The 16,168-nt window shown below is 44.0% G+C and overlaps 1 protein-coding gene across 5 annotated transcripts; it reads left to right on the top strand.

The window, feature by feature from the left end:
* The first annotated feature begins 52 nt into the window (after window positions 1-52).
* LOC105839260 (eukaryotic translation initiation factor 4 gamma 2) lies at window positions 53-16,165 on the top strand. 5 transcript variants are annotated; one of them, XM_036290188.1, is made up of 8 exons: window positions 53-164; window positions 10,066-10,177; window positions 10,321-10,537; window positions 10,619-11,576; window positions 11,672-11,812; window positions 11,910-12,799; window positions 12,925-13,230; window positions 13,586-16,165. In XM_036290188.1, the coding sequence occupies exons 4-8, from the start codon at window positions 10,658-10,660 to the stop codon at window positions 13,658-13,660; spliced, it is 2,331 nt and encodes a 776-aa protein (XP_036146081.1). In that variant the 5' UTR covers window positions 53-164; window positions 10,066-10,177; window positions 10,321-10,537; window positions 10,619-10,657; the 3' UTR covers window positions 13,661-16,165. The 5 variants fall into 5 exon arrangements, with proteins under 5 accessions (XP_036146081.1, XP_036146078.1, XP_036146080.1 ...); XM_036290189.1 differs by lacking the exon at window positions 53-164 and adding an exon at window positions 926-1,075; XM_036290185.1 differs by having other exon boundaries at window positions 10,066-10,537.
* Window positions 16,166-16,168: the final 3 nt, after the last annotated feature.

Below are 16,168 nucleotides of genomic sequence, written 5' to 3'. Positions count from 1 at the left end.
GGCGAATTTTCCGACCGGGCGGCGCGGGCCGCGAGCGGCGCGCGGCGCGCCCGCAGTCGCGCGACGAACGCTGGCTTGACCAGACGCGTCCCGCGGAAGTTGCCGAGCGCGACCGACAGATTGCGAAAGCAGCGGAGCCCCTCAGAAACAACAACGGTCGGGCCGTAAGTAAACGCTATTGTGATCTCTCTTGGCTTTGCGCGGCGAATTTGCGGTCGTGGAGCGCCGTGGGCGCGGCGAGGCGCGTCGCGGGCGGACGCCCGGGTCGTGGAGCGCGGCGGGCCGTCGGCCGGGCACCACCTCGGGGGCCAACGCGCGTCGAATCTTCTCGAGGCCTCCGAGAGCCGTGGCGGCCCCCCCGAGCCACACGCACGAGACCCCGTGTGCGGGCACGGTAGGTCGCGGCGCGACGCGTCATGTCGTCGGTCCACCTCGGCGAGGAGGATTTCGCGACCCGACGCTCTTCCTCTACCCTCTTCCCCGGCTCTCTTCTCTGTGAAACGTGGGGGAAAAAAAAGGGAGAGCGACTCGTCGCGAAGCGTCTCGCCGTCGCCCACGCAACTCCTACGTTTGACACCTTAACTAACGTGTGCGGCGGGGCGAGGGGTCGGGGAGGCTTTCCTCTTCTCTCTTTCTCGCGTGCGCGTGTGTAAAGAAAGAGTGTTTAAAAAAAGAAAGAGAAAAGTGCCTTCTGGAGCTGAGCTTCCGTCGCACGAGGAGGCGAGGAACAGCAGCAGCAGCGGCGGCAGCGGGAGGAGAAGGAGAAGGATCGGGGCGTTTCTCTTTGTCGCACGCACGGTTTCCTCGTGCGCGAGGCAGGCAGCAGCACGAGAGGAGAGACAGCTAGACTCCTCTCCCCGCGCCGCCGCCCCTCTCGCCTCGTCGCTCCGATGAAATTCCGGATTTAGTACGTGCGCCCGAGACGCCACGCTTCTCTCCTCGGGGACGCTCTCGTCGCTACGTGCGAGCCCTCTCGCGCCTCCTCGACGGCCTCGTTCGCGCGGTCGTGTTCCGTTAGGAGTCCCGGATTCCTCCAATAATCTGCAGTGCGTGCGTGCGTGCGTGCGTGCGTGCGGTGAGCCCCACACTCGCGTGCAATTGTCGTCCTCCAGGGTGGACAAACTCGCTCCAGACCGAACGGCGTGCTTTCCGACAGCCTCCCCCCCCCCTCCCCTATCCGTCTCCCCTCGCGTTGCGTCGCATTGTTTCGTTAACCCCTGGCGTACCGACCGTCTGGCGGCACGGGCTGAATGGAGACAAGAGGCTCGTTTCGACGAGCACCTCGAATCTGCCGAGCGTCGATTCGATCTCGGGGCTCTTTTTGAAAGATCGGGGAGAAAAAAGAAGTGTTTAAAAGGACGCGCGTGTTTGCTAACCCAAAATATCGAAGCACGTGCTTTCGGTACGCGCGTCGTTGAACCTGTGTGCCCTGCTCGACGTCGGTATTCCAGGGCTAGAGTCGCGAAATTGGTTGTTTAACCCGCGACGAGGTAGTTTTTCCTCCCCCTCTCCCCCCGGTGTACATGCGCGCGTGAGAGGAGTGACGTGCAAAGGAATTCTGAGAGCGTTGCGATTACATTTCTATTGCTTCGTCTAAACGCATTATTTTTCACTTGACCGGTGGAGATGGGAGGGGATAATAGGGAAGTGATTGTTTTCGGTTTAACAAATCGTCTGATGATTCGATTTTAATAATTTAACAACTCTACGTCCTTCCCTTCCCCTCTCCCTTCTCGCCGGTCCTCGGTATACGCGAAGGGGTTAAGGCTCGGAATATGGCGAGCGAGCGAATCCTCGCCATTACGCGTCGCCGAAAGAGAGAGAGAGAGAGAGAGAGAGAGAGAGAGAGAGAGAGAGAGAGAGAGAGAGAAAGAGGGAGAGAGACGCGATCCCCCCCCCTCCCTCTCTCTCTCTCTCTCTTTCTCTCTCTCTCTCTCTCTCTCTCTCTCTCTCTCTCTCTCTCTCTCTCTCTCTCTCTCTCTCTCCCTCCCCGGAAATTCTGCCTTCTCGGAAATGCAACGGGCACTCCTTCGTCCGCGTCGAGCGCGGTGTTCCAAGGGGCAAGCGTGTGTTGCCTCCTCGTCGATCGATGCCGACTCGACTCGACTCGAGTCGAATCGCGGAGTGCCACATGCACACACCCGACCGACTTGGCCGAGCACGAGGGCAGGCAGGCAGGCAGGCGGGTGTCACGTCGCTGACGTTTTCCAGAGAGGCCTCAACCGATAATAGGCGATTTTATTAGCTTTCGATCATGCGCTCTCGAAATAGACCCGCGCGCATACGATCCTATCGTAAAAAGAGAGCATGTCGGTTACGCGGGTGTGTAGAGAGCGAGGGCGCGAGGGGTAGAGAGTTAAGAATAGGAAAAATAATTCCGTGTATCTTTCAGCGTGCTTTCATTACCCGCTCGTTAATTGGCCGCATCGATTATTTTTACGCTTGACGCGCGCGCGCTTCTCGTTTGCAAATCTAATCAGCTTGCTCGTGTGGGATCTAATCGAGATCTATTAATATTATCCCACCCCAGGCTCGGTGGCTCGGCAGGTTCGACTCGCGGGGAATTTTTTTCTTCCTCCTTGGCCGTTGCGACGGGGAAAAATAAAGGGACGACGGCGCACAGTGGGCAATTTCGATCACCTTTTGGATAAAAATCTTGCCAGAGCTTAATTTCTCGTGAAACTGAATGCATTTTTTTTTAATACTTGTAAGGGCTTATACTTTAGGCAAGAACTGTAGAAATAGTTGTCGTTAAATCTACATTAAAGAAAAATAATCAAATGCGAGTAAACCTTTAAATTCTAAATACTTAACTCTTTGAGAGGCATATTTTTCTTATAAATAAAATATTAAAATCGTAGGTCATTTATAGATTTTTGGCGTCGTTGATTACGATTTTGACGTCAAAATTCAAATAAATAATTTCAAAAATTTATTTCGAAAAAACTAGCGTGCAGAAAATTCTGAAAAAATACATATTATAGTTTTGAGATACAGAATACATACACAAAAAATTTCGAAGCTCTAGAAATTCGCGTTTAAGAATAACCAAATTTATTCGTTTACTCGCATTTGATTATTTTTCTTTAATGTAGGTTTAACGACAACTAAGGTTGTTCCAACTTCTTGGTAAATTTACCTATCAGGTAAATATATGTTTGTCTTTATTTATTTAAGAAAAGAAATGCAGATAGACACGTACTCACCTGGTAGATAAGTTTACCAAGAAGTTGGAACAACCGACCCTAAATGTAGTTCCTGCCTAAAGTATAAAGTCTTTACAAGTATTAAAAAAAAAAAAAATACATTTAGTTTCACGAAGAATTGAACTCTGGCAAGATTTTTGTCCAAAAGTGAGCGAAATTGCTCACTGTGTGGTATCGTTCCTTCTTCGGTTTCGAAAAGAGAAAAGACGACAGTTTTTTTTTTTACTTCATTCAGATAATTCCTCTTTTTTTGCGATATTCTCGAATTTGTAATTCGTCAAGTGAGAGCGGGATCTTCGCAGTCGGATGTTCGAAGGGGGGAATTTGAGGAATGCTCGCGCAAAACACCTGGCTGGAAAACCCGTTCCGTTCCATTAAACGCGCGCGCGATTGTGTGCCGTCGGTATATCCGCCTTTAAACTGTGTGTTGCTGCCGGTGCACCTCGATCGCGCGGCCCTCTTTTGTGTTGCACGGCAGACTTGAAAACGCTTATCGGACTATGAATAGACGCTCTGAATAGATTTTCTTTCAGCCGCTCGTTCCGCGAGGCCGTATCTAGTCTATACGCTTGCGTTACGCGCATCAATGAACCGCGCGCGACGTTTTATAGATTCGAAATAAATTCTTACGCTCCGTCGCGATGTGCCTCGACATTTTTTTCCCTTCTTAACGTCTCCCGCCCGATTTCGAGTAACTCGATTAAACCAAGTTAATTGGAGTTCGATCGAAGTAAAATATCTCCACGAGGAGCTCGACTCGTGGATCCTCGTCGCGTTTACGCGATTTTCCTTCCGCTCGATTAGAAACAGCTGGAGCAGATGCCTTTTCGGGCCGGATTTAATGACGCTCTTACGACAACGTTATCGCGCGTGGCCCGTATATTTAGATGACTCAATTCTCGAGTGTTCTTCTGAAAAACGCACGGCGCGAGATAAAGACGCTTATCGACGTTATCGCGCTTCTTTTTTTTCTTCTTCTTCAGTCTACTCGACTGGCCACTCGACGTACGATTTTGCATGCGCTCCAACCGCGCAAACGTAAATTGCACGAGTATTTAAAATTCACGCGCACGTTTTTTTTCTCTTCCGTTCTCGGAAGAGATGGGAGATGGTTTTTCTATTCTCGCGTATTCGTCTCTCTTTCTATCCTTCTTTCTCACGAAATATTTCCGGGGAACATCGTCGGGCCGAGATTCCGCGTTCTTGAGAAAAGTCGCGCGACATTTCCCCCCTGTTGCCGACGCTAAATGCATTGTTCATTCAGTCGGTTCAGAGTGGCACGACGAGTCGCCCGTTCATCATTTCCATTGTCTCTTATTAGAAGTACTACGCGAAGAATTTTTTTTATTATCCCAGTTTCTCTCGTCGGTTTTGGAGGCAGCCCAAGTAATTTCGTTATCTTTTCTTGGACGGGCAACCCGCTGCTTATCTTTTTTATTAGTTTCGACGTCACTCTCGTGCGGGGCAAGGGAATCCACTCGTCCCATCTCCTCGTCGCAGTTTCTAGAAAAGTGTAAGTGGACGTTTCGCCGCTTATTTTGCCTACACTTCGTGTTAAATTCTTCCTTGGGATTTATAGCCAAAGTGTTCACTCGTCTCTTTTCTCGATATCGTACGAATTTCTCGCGTCGTTAAATTCTCCCGCTCATCATTATTTCGGTTAATTTTTTTCCCCCTCCCTGGGAAAAGGAATGCTCCTTCAAAAGGACCTTTCCATTTGCACCTGCTCGAAATGCTTTCCGGCATTGTTTCGTCGAAGGCCACTCGCTACTTTTTGTCCTCCATTGTGCTTTTTTTTTATAGGCGAATAGGCGATTAATTTGCCATGCGATTCACCTTCCCTGCTAGTCTTCCAACTCTCGTTGTTGGTTGGCAGCCCTAGCATGTCTGCAGAGAGCAGTCGTCACGGCGCATCAGTGACGTGTCACGAGGAAACGGAAAGTAATGGTGTACTCGACGAGGAGAGACCTGGGGGGGGGGGGAAGGGAGAGATGTGGAAGTTTTGCGCTCGCTCGCTCGCTCGCCTTGCGTCACTCTGTCGCTATCTCTTTGTGCGCCGTCGTCATCCACCTTGTGCATGACGATTTCTCTCAAGGACCCCGTCGGCGTGTGTCACACTGTCCGTCCGATCGCGAAAACAAATTCGTAATATATATATTTCCGTCGTTTTTTTATCTTTCCGCGCGAGAGGTCGACTACACTCCGCTCGGCGCGCTCTTCTCGGAGGTTCGAAAGGGAAACAAATATACGCACGGCGAACGTTAATTCTTACATCCGTTAAAACCAATGGCCGTCCACGCGGTTCCGATGTTGATTCTTATTCTATTTATTTTAACTTATTAATTTGTTTTCTCAACCGTTTTCTCAACTGATACTCCACGGAGAAGATTTTACAGTAAAAATTACCGTGTACGGTAGTAGTCACCGACCATGAGAAATTTCAGAGAATTATACCGTCAGTAGTATAAATACTATGATAATTTGATGGAAAACATAGTAAAAATGTACGTAATTCCTTCCTTGGTCCGCTCTTACTATTTATCCAGTAATCACAGAGAAAAATGTCAAAGTATTGAGAACCAAATATTTCTTATGACGTTTTCTTTGATATTATAAACAAATGTATTTGTGAAAACAAAATATGTATTTCTATAAAATACATCTCATTTTTCTTATTAATTGCTTTATTTTCTACAAATAAAATTTTTTTAGTAGAATAAATATCATGTCACATAAAACAATAAGTATTTTTCTCTAATAAATGGTTTTTTTTAATACGGCAAATTAAATGTTTTATTTCTAGCAAATAAATTAGTTATTTTTGCGCATACTGAATGTTATCTCTTTAAGTAACGTATATTTTACAAAATATTTTATAGAAATGTATATTTCATTTTCACAAATAATTTTTTCTATAACAATAAATATTAAGGAAAATGTCACAAGAAATATTTGATTCTGAATACTTTGACATTTTTCTCTCTGATATTAAATTTATTATTAAATTCTTTATTTGTTAACAGTACCGACGGCGATAATATCGGGAAATAGAAAACTGCTTTACGTATTCTTTTATACGACGTCCTTCGAATACGTACACTGAGAGAAAAATATCGAAGAAAATACTGAGAACCAAATATTTCTTATGACGTTTTCTTTCATATTTATTTGCCATAAAAAAATTTCTTTGTGAAAACGAAATATATATTTCTATGAGATGCTTCTTATTTTTCTTTATTAATTGGTTCATTTCCTACAAATAAAATTTTTTTTTAGTAAAACCAACATTGTCGCATAAAAAAATTGTAAGTGTTTTTCTATAATGAATGGTTGATTTAAATACGGCGAATTAAATGTCTTATTTCTAACAAGCAATTATTCGACATTTTTCTCTCAATTTTTACTATAAAATTTTTTCCGTGTTCAAATTGACAAATATTATAATAAAATTGTTAAATCCTTTGTTTGTTAATAACACCGACGGCGGTAATGTCAGAGAATAGAAACCGCTTTACGTACTCTTTTGTACGACGTCCTTCGAATACGTAAAATCTGACTTTCGTATTTTGCCAGCGGAATTAACAGTGTGAGTCCAGCTCCATTTGATTAATTCCGTTATTTCATTTGGCGATGTTAATCCGTCTGCCTAAGCAGAGAGCAAATTAATTCATCGGGGTCCGGCGCGCAAACATCGGAACAGGAAAGTCCGCATTCGCGAAATTACCGGACGATTATTCATGGTACATGGAAATACGCGATGAGAGGTAGAGAGAGAGAGAGAGAGAGAGAGAGAGAGAGAGAGAGAGAGAGAGAGAGAGAGAGAGAGAGAGAGAGAGAGAGAAAGCCTTTATCCAAAGCGCAACACAGATATATTCAAAGCGTGTACAAGGTGATCTCGTTTTCCAGAAATTGCGGATCTCGAAATACGAGGAAAACGTGTTTGCTTTAACGTCCGTAAAAAAAAAAGAGAGGGTAAAAAAAGAAATCGTCATTTGCATCGAAGACTAGTTAATCTAGCCTTTAGAATTCTCGCTCGTTACGTGTTCCCTCGGTTGAATTATTAATTGTCACTGTTTGTCCAACATTTTTTTTTATTGTTCGTTATCGCGGGTTTATCGTTACTGCGATGCATCGTTTCTGCGCTCCGACGACGTCAGGCGTGTAAATCTTCCCTCCGCCCCCCCGCCCCTCGACCGCGGCACGTTCGCGGATATATTCGCGGAATCGACATTGGCGGTTTGACTAAACTAAACTGACTAAACACCTCTCCGGGAGGGACACACGCGCGGACATCTTTTTTCGGATAATAAGCCAAAGTAACGGGTAATCTCGACTGTAAATATGCGCTCCGGAATTGTATTTGCCAAGAGAGAGACGGAGGCCACGCGCGCGCGCTTCTCCTCGCGCCGCAGCCTCCGCGTCTCCTTTCGTTTAATTATCCCGCGAATTCCGACACGTGCGTACGTCCTGTATGACCGTCGGTTCCGACCTCGCGGAACGCAATACCGACTGCAAGCTCGTCGCGTGGAAATCCCTTTTTTCCCTCCCTCTCTCTTTTTTTTATTTCTTTGTCCTTCTTTTTCCACGTGCCGCCGTCGGTTAATCGATTCTGCGTGTCGCGATTTGACGCACGAGACGTGCTTATGAAGTAAATGTAAATGAATACCTCGTGCGAAGGCTCGAAGGTCGATCGCAATTTTTTTTTTTTCTTTTACGGCGCGATCGATCGCACGTGGTGGTCTCCTCGCGACTTTCGGTCGCGCGGACCGAGAATTCAAGACGGAATCCACCCTGCGTCTATGCGTCACGTGGCGAGTGCGTGATACACGCTCCGTCGTTTCAAAGTCCGGCGCGACGAGAATTTTGCTGTGTCACGAGTATTTTTTTTTTCCCCCTTTTTTTTTCGACGTTGTATATTTGGGGCGAGCTTCCCTCGGTTTCTTTTTTTCCTTTGCATCTCCCGCACTCGGAAATTCACTCCGTTACGCTACGTTCTTGCTGCAGCAGAATGATTTCTTTTTTCTTTTATCTTCCCTCTTCTCTCTTTCTCTCCGTCCTTCCCCCCACTCTCTTTCTCTCTCTTTCTTTCTTGGTATTCAAGCTCGCGCTTGTCCGATGCGTCCGTGAGAGACCGGATATTTTCATTGCGCATTTAGCCAGGCAACGTACCAGGCCGTCAAGTTGAAACCAAATGTTTAGAGAATGCTATTTTCGTAAAACCCAGCCTTGCGCTCTCGTTATACGTTTAACGCTAAACGCGGCCGTCAATTTCTCTCTCGTTACGAGCGCCGTCGGGACGCTGCATTGACGACGAGTGCCAAGTCGCGTCAGAATTTACAATCTCATAATACAACGGAAAAATCTAATCTGTACAAAAACTGTCCGTCTACCGGGTACATCATTTTAGATTTTCGCGAGACCGTGAATTCATTTCACAAGTGGCAAATTACAATTTGTTTGCTCCTCGTGTTCTATCTTTCAAATAATTTTCTCTGTCAATGCAACACTTCAAAAAATTGTTTGCTGACATAGACCGATTTTTTGATTTATCACAGATTTGTCACAATCAAAATGTATCGTTAATTTTTGTATCGGCTAGAATTTTGACTGTCACGTACAGAATTTGAAAATTCTTTTATCTTCCCTCTATCAGCTAGATTGATTAGGTGCAATATACATATCACAATATTTGCCAATTATTAATTATTCTTAGCTAGATTTTTACACACATATTATTTTTCGTTAAAGTTGCAAGATCATTTTTTTTTTTTGTGAAGGTACCTTTGTATTACTTGTATCGCTCAATTCGCGCAGTCAGCCATTTCTTACGGATCGTTCTAATGGAGCGCTTTCAGGACACCCGGTAGACGTCCGGACAGGCACGACCTCCGAGCAGCCCGGCGAAGTCGTCCGACCTCGGCCGAACGACGGCGAGGTCCGCGAGATGATCGGTCGAGATGAAACGGGAGGGAGAAAAGGGTTCATTGACCGTCTGACCATGAGCCGCGCCCCACATACGCTCCCCTTCGACGTTCCCCTTGCCTCATGGGTTTCGATCGTTTTGTTCTCGGGCGAGCGAGCAGGCAGGCAGGCAGGCGAGCACAAGATCAAAGCCGTCTTCTTCCCCGGGGAAAGAAGGTCCTTGCCTCGTCCGCGCGGAAGGTCTTCCGAAGGCTACGGGGTGTCCCGAAACTATCGGATGCATTCCTCTCATTCACTAACGCTCGTGATGCTTCTTCCTTCGTTTCCTTAGGAGCGAAAGCTCTGCCGCTCAATCTCATTTACAATTTGATCATCGTTTCTTAAATTTTATTTTCACGGTCTTTGGAAAAGAATGTTGTGCAAAGAGTGGTCTCGGTTAATACACATTAAGCGTAACGTCCCCCAACGTCTGATGATTCTATCCTTGAACCACTTTGTTCGAGTGCGTTAACCGCGTAGGATTCGCGTGTACCATTTATTGAGCGCGCGAGTAGAGCCTAAAATTGCGCTCGCATGCGCAATTATGATTGTAAACGGCACATATGGGTCACGGTAGCGATGAAAGGAATGTCCTCGAATATTATTGAACGAGTTCATTGCAACGGCACGTCGCTGAAGCGATAGACCGTGTTTGCGATCGCTTTTATCTCTTTTAGCAAAGGAAAAGGGGGGAAAAAAAGATTGCGCTTTCGGATCACGTTTAAAACTGCGCATTTTAATTCAAGCGTTAAAAACCTTCGGGCACGCGAATCAAATTGCCAGGCGTGAGAAATAACATATATCTTTGGGATAAGTTGTAATTGAGTAATGTTTGTAAGCAATATCCGAGATAAGTGTGTGGAATAATAAATTTCACGTACGAATGCAATTTTTGCAGCTTCCTCAAGGAAGATCTGTGTGCTGTGATTTATCACTAAGGGGGCCAAAACACGCGCAACAACGGACAACCCCACAGGACCGGGGGGTGCTTCTCGTGTCTCGGGAGGAAGGTCAGGGTCCACAAAGTTACCTTGACAGTAAAAAATAACAGAAAAAAAAAACAAACGCTAGAAAGCGATTACTTATTACATCCGCACAAATCGTTGCGTTGCTACTTGTGACACTGACATTAGAAAAATTCGATGCCTTCCAGGGACGATATTCGCTCCCTATCCACTGAGCAACGCTGGATCCCTCCTTCAACTGTTAGACGCGATGCACTCACCCCAGAAAGCCGAAATGATCTCATCTTTAGAAAGGTGCGGGGTATTCTTAACAAGCTCACACCGGAAAAATTCGCAAAGCTGAGCAACGACCTGCTCAACGTTGAGCTTAATTCCCATGTGATTCTCAAGGGTGTTATTTTCTTGGTACGTACAATAACGCATAACAACACAACTACTTATACCATAAGACATAACAATTCGGTAAAATGTTAATTGATTTTTCAGATCTTCGAAAAAGCACTTGATGAACCCAAGTACAGTTCTATGTACGCACGGCTGTGCAAACAGCTGTCTGACGAAGCCGCAAACTTTGAACCCCGTAAACCGATCGATGAAAGTCAAAAAGGCCAGAGCACATTCAGAGTTCTTTTACTTAACAAGTGCAAAGACGAGTTCGAAAATCGTTCAAAAGCAAGCGAGGCATTCGAGAATCAAGATGAGCTTGGTCCCGAAGAAGAAGAGCGCCGGCAGGTGGCCAAGCGCAAGATGCTTGGTAACATCAAGTTCATTGGGGAGCTCGGCAAGCTGGGTATCGTGTCGGAGCCGATTTTACATCGTTGCATCCAGCAGTTGCTGGAGAAGAAAAGGCGAGGGGGACCCCGGGGGGACGCCGCGGAGGATATCGAATGTCTCTGCCAGATTATGCGTACCTGCGGCCGTATCCTTGACTCGGATAAGGGCCGCGGACTCATGGATCAGTATTTCAAACGTATGAACTCTCTGGCAGAGAGTAGGGAACTTCCTCTACGCATTAAATTCATGCTGCGCGATGTGATTGAATTACGCCGCGATGATTGGAAACCGCGCAAGGCCACGAGCACCGAAGGCCCGATGCCGATTAATCAGATCCGCAACGACAACGAGGAGACATCGCGGGGAAACGGTTTCCACAGAGGACGAGAGGATCGCCTCGGTGCGGAGTTTTTACGAAAAATGGGACGAGGCGGATTAGACGTGGAAATGATGGGAAGTATACCACTGACTTCCCCCTCATTCGGTATGCCACCACCACCACCATTCAGTCCGAATGGATTCGCGGGAACTCCTGGTGTTGGTTATGGCCGTCATAACCAACGTAATCAGCCAGGAGGGGGCTACTATCAAAACCAGAGTCGTCATCAGAATAATTTCGAAGGAAAACGTAATCAACCGCAACATAATTTACCGCAAAACTTTAACAACAGTGAGTATCGATTAATTCGAATGTTCCTTGTTATTAACTAATAAACAGTAACGCCAACGAACAATTCTTATGGATGTTTTTTTTTTTTGTTACAGACAGCAATAAAGAACAACTTCGATTCAACAAGAATAAGATGCTGATCGGAGGACAACCGGAAGAAGTGTCTCTAAGACCCTCGGCTAATTCGATGATGTTCAAACAAACCAACATCAACTTGAACCTACCTCTCAACAATGGTAAATATTCATATTCTTCGATATATAGTGAGAAATTACTCTTAAAAGATTGATTAATAATGTAGAATAATGAAAATTAATCGTGAAAAATTAAAAGATATGTTCCCAGGACGGGGCTCAGACATGCCTCTCTTACGTACTACCGCTCTGAAGCCCAGCTCACCTTTACTGCACAAAGAAACACCACCTGCTATTGTGATCAAACAAGGTCCTGTAGACAAACGGGAGAAGGCTAGGGACAGAAAAGACAAAGGACCGACACGGGAAGAAGTGCTGAAGAAGGTGAATGCCTTAATGGACGACCTAGCGTCCCATACAAATGTATCGGACGCAATAACAGCCTTCAAAGATCTTAAGATACCCGAACGATTCCTACGTCACGCGATTTGCACGGTGTATTCGAATACGTTGGATCGTGGAGACTCTGAACGCGAGTTAGCTGCCAAACTCGTGGTTGAGTTAAAAAAGGAAAACTTGTTGACTCTGCAGCAAGTGAACGAAGGATGGAAGGAATTAGTGGCCAGTATTTCGGAGAAGGAGAGCACCGTGCCTTTGGTAGCGTCTCACGTTGCCTTCTTGACAGCTAAGGCTATAGTGGATAATTTAATCCACTTGACGGATCTCGCCTCGGAAACAGAAAACGGTCGTCATCATCCGCTGTTTCTGCTAACGCTACAACAACTCCACAAGACCCAGGGCAAGGCGAAACTCACGCAAATCTTCAATGACAGCAAGGTGGATCTTATTAGCCAACTGCCAGAAGCGGAGAAGACAAAGGAACGTTTGGGCGAGATTTTGGAAGATCGGGAATTGACTTTCCTCTATCCTCTTCTCAGAATCCAGGGTGACATGTGGCGTCAGCTAGAAGCTGATCCGGCGCCCAACGCTCTTTACAAATGGATCAAAGAGAAGCTGGATCCCCAACATCATTCTGATCCTGCATTCATTAACGCTATGATGAATGTACTTTTTAAATACATCACTGGGGTTAGTAAACCTTATCGAATGTACTTATATTTCTTATTCTTATTTTAAATGACATTACTACTAAAATTTTTTTTATGTTATAAAATCTTAAAAATGTATTAATTTTTTTTATGTATATGTGATAGGAGACAACATTGGCACCCGGTGTTGATCCAACCGTAAATCCAGAAAAACAACTACAAGAGAAGGAAAGTGCGTTACTGGGGAAATATTCACGCTTCATTCGCACATTCCTGACCACCATCGACTCACAAGTTACGGCTCTTCATGCGCTTCAAGTATTTTGCTTCTCGCACAATTTTCCAAAAGGGCTGCTACTACGATGGTTTATAGCACTCTACAATCTTGAGGTCATCGAAGAGGAAGCATACCACAAGTGGAGAGACACCGTTACCGATGCTTATCCGGGCAAGGGCAAAGCATTGTTCCAGGTAAATAAGCAAACATTATTTTTACTTGAGATTTTGCTGTAATTAATATAGAATATAATAGTATTTAGATAAATCTTTTAACTTTGGGTTTAAATCAAACTAGTTTTATATTATAACCGTTTTAGTAAAAAAACACATTTTTTTAGCTGGTAATTGTTACGTCAATTTTTCTCAAATTCAATTCTTCTCGAGATTAAATTAAAGATATAATAGGAAATATATTTTCCATTATTTTATTTTAACATTTTCATGAAGTTTGCTTGATTAAATAATTCAGATCAAATTTAATATAATTTAGAAATTTAATAATTTAGATTTAAAATTTTATTTGAAATGTTTATTTTGTTGTTTATAGGTAAATTCCTGGCTAACTTGGCTTGCTGAAGCATCAGAGGAAGAAGAGGAAGACGACGAGGATGAGAAGAATTAATCGCAAGAGCGTTATTCAGACTATCTATGATTTGAAATAGAATTTTACTATCTATATCGCTGAATCACCGGAGGTGTTTCAGTTTTATTAATTGAGTTATCATCATCCAGAATTACAAACATCTTGTCAGTCTGTCTCAAGCCCTCACGTGGTTGGAGAAAAACGGACTTTACAATCATGTCTGAAAGGAATACGGTTTTTGTAGTCGACGAGTGGTATACGACAGACGTTTCAAGCAAGACGTTTTAGAATTTTTTTTTAGATAATTAAATATTGGTATAATTTATAAAATATAATATTGGGCCAGCAGATATAATCAAGATACTACGCCACTGTATGGTCGTCGGCGCAGAAAGCAAAAAAAAAAAAAGAAAAAAGCACGAGAAAATTAATCTGGTCATTCTTGTGTTGTCCGAGTTTTTGTCTAGTATTGTGCATGTGTCACGTTTTGTAGGTATCCTTTTTGTTCGCGGCAATAAGTGGAGTCATTTGTTATCTCTGTGTACCAAGCATTACATTTATTACGAGGAATTATTAATATGATTATTACTGATTATTAATATTATTATTATTAATTATACATAATTGATTATCAATAACCAAAATATATTTACATCTTTCTAATGAAGACAAAGAAGGAAAAATACGTCGAAATTAATCAGAAGCAAAGGGCCGATTTAGTAGTGTACGTAAATCTCAAAGAGTGAAGCACTTTTCTTTTCGAAATCCTTAGATCGCAGTTTATAGATACACCAAGTACGAGCGTTATTACTACTAAGTTAAAACGAAAGCGAGGAAAAGTGAGAAACTCGGTTTGTCCGTGTATCTACTTGCTGCGCTATTTGATTCTAATAAGTACTAATTAATTACAGTTATAATAACAACCAGCAGCCAACATCACATCCATTTAACGTAATAATTAGCGAACACTAGTGGTGACACGACTAAAACTCGTATTTAAAAGGAAAAAAAGAATAAAATATGCCTTGGTGTAATTTATTACAGATGGCCCTCTGGTTGTTACGTTGATGACCGATTACCACCACCATTACCTCACCTCACCTCACCTCACCTCACTTCACTTCACCTCACCACTTCACATTTCCTGCCTTACACACAAATACACACATACACACAATGATTTTTGATATTTCGCTCGATCACCGAATACAAAGAGATCAATGCGCGCAAAATTATCATCACGTATTTGATCGAGATAAATGGATGGAGAACAATTGTGTATCTCCCGCACCGTCGCCGAATTGCAGTTGATAATTTTCAAATCGGCTCGAGACGCCAGCAATTGAAAAAAAGCCGGAAGTTGCGTGCAATAATATGTCGCGTCGATATTTTGCGCGATCAATTTTTTTTTCTCTCTTCGTCCGAAACGAAGATACATAGCTCCTATATACTCAGCGTCTTTCGTTTTTCTTCCGTAGTAACTGGCTAGTGTTCCTATTATCAAACTTGTAAAACTAAGTGAGTGTGTAGAAACTGAATACCCGGCGCCGAGAAAATTTGGGTACGGTTTTGTTGTCGTTATAAGATATTGTACATACGTATTTCTGATTGTTCCATGGTTTCTACGTAACTTTATCGCCGGACTGGAAATGTTTCCTTCTCTCCGTACGGCGTCTCTTTAAAAAAAAAAGGAAAACAACGGAAAAAAGATGTTAGATCAAAGCGTCGGTCGGTTAAGACTCGCATCTCCGTTACTTCATCCAAATATGTCATACTGTCATACATTATTCACGAGCCAGTTTTGACGACAGCACTCGGATACACACGTGCGTCGAATGTGTTAAAACCAGAATTTTTCTTCGCAACCGAAGCGGCGTATAAATAAGTAGGTCCTAATGTGACAACACTCAATTCGTCGGAGAGATTGGCGATAGGATGGTAGCGTATTATTCGCGACACGTCCTCATTTCTACCTTGATCCAAGGAATGTTAAAATTGGATCGATTTCCCATTCGTAGCGATTTCGAGAGGCACACGCCGGCCACGTTGCCTGCGACGGGGGGAGAAAAAAGTCCCTTCGCACGCGTGGGAGAATAAAAAGAAAATGTAACACCATTATAATATGTTAGCGGATTACATTCGTACATTCATTATGTTTCCCGTCGACCAACGTTCATGTCTATTTACCGAATTACAAACGCATATATGTGGGTACATCTCGTCGCCGTTTCGCAAGAGAGTAACTGTGTGCGTGTATGCATGCGTGTACCTGGACATCGTTAATTTACTTTCTCACGCGTAACTACGCCGCCGATCAGCCTTTTTTTTGATCGAGCGTAGTTATAATCGCATACCGATTGATCCATGTGTAATGTCTCCAATATTATTTCGCGAATAATCGAGCCACATTATGTAGAATCTTAGTGTGTTTCGCTCCCCCTCCCTCTCCCAGATATTAAAACGCATTTAATATTAACTTCCCCCTCCCCGATTTTAAAAACGCATCTCTTTTATTTCTATCAATAAAAACTGTTCCTAGGACCATTC

Source organism: Monomorium pharaonis, chromosome 7 (genome assembly GCF_013373865.1).
Source record: "Monomorium pharaonis isolate MP-MQ-018 chromosome 7, ASM1337386v2, whole genome shotgun sequence".
In the NCBI taxonomy this organism is placed as follows: Eukaryota; Metazoa; Arthropoda; class Insecta; order Hymenoptera; family Formicidae; genus Monomorium; species Monomorium pharaonis.
This window is presented reverse-complemented; position numbering and strand designations above follow the sequence as displayed.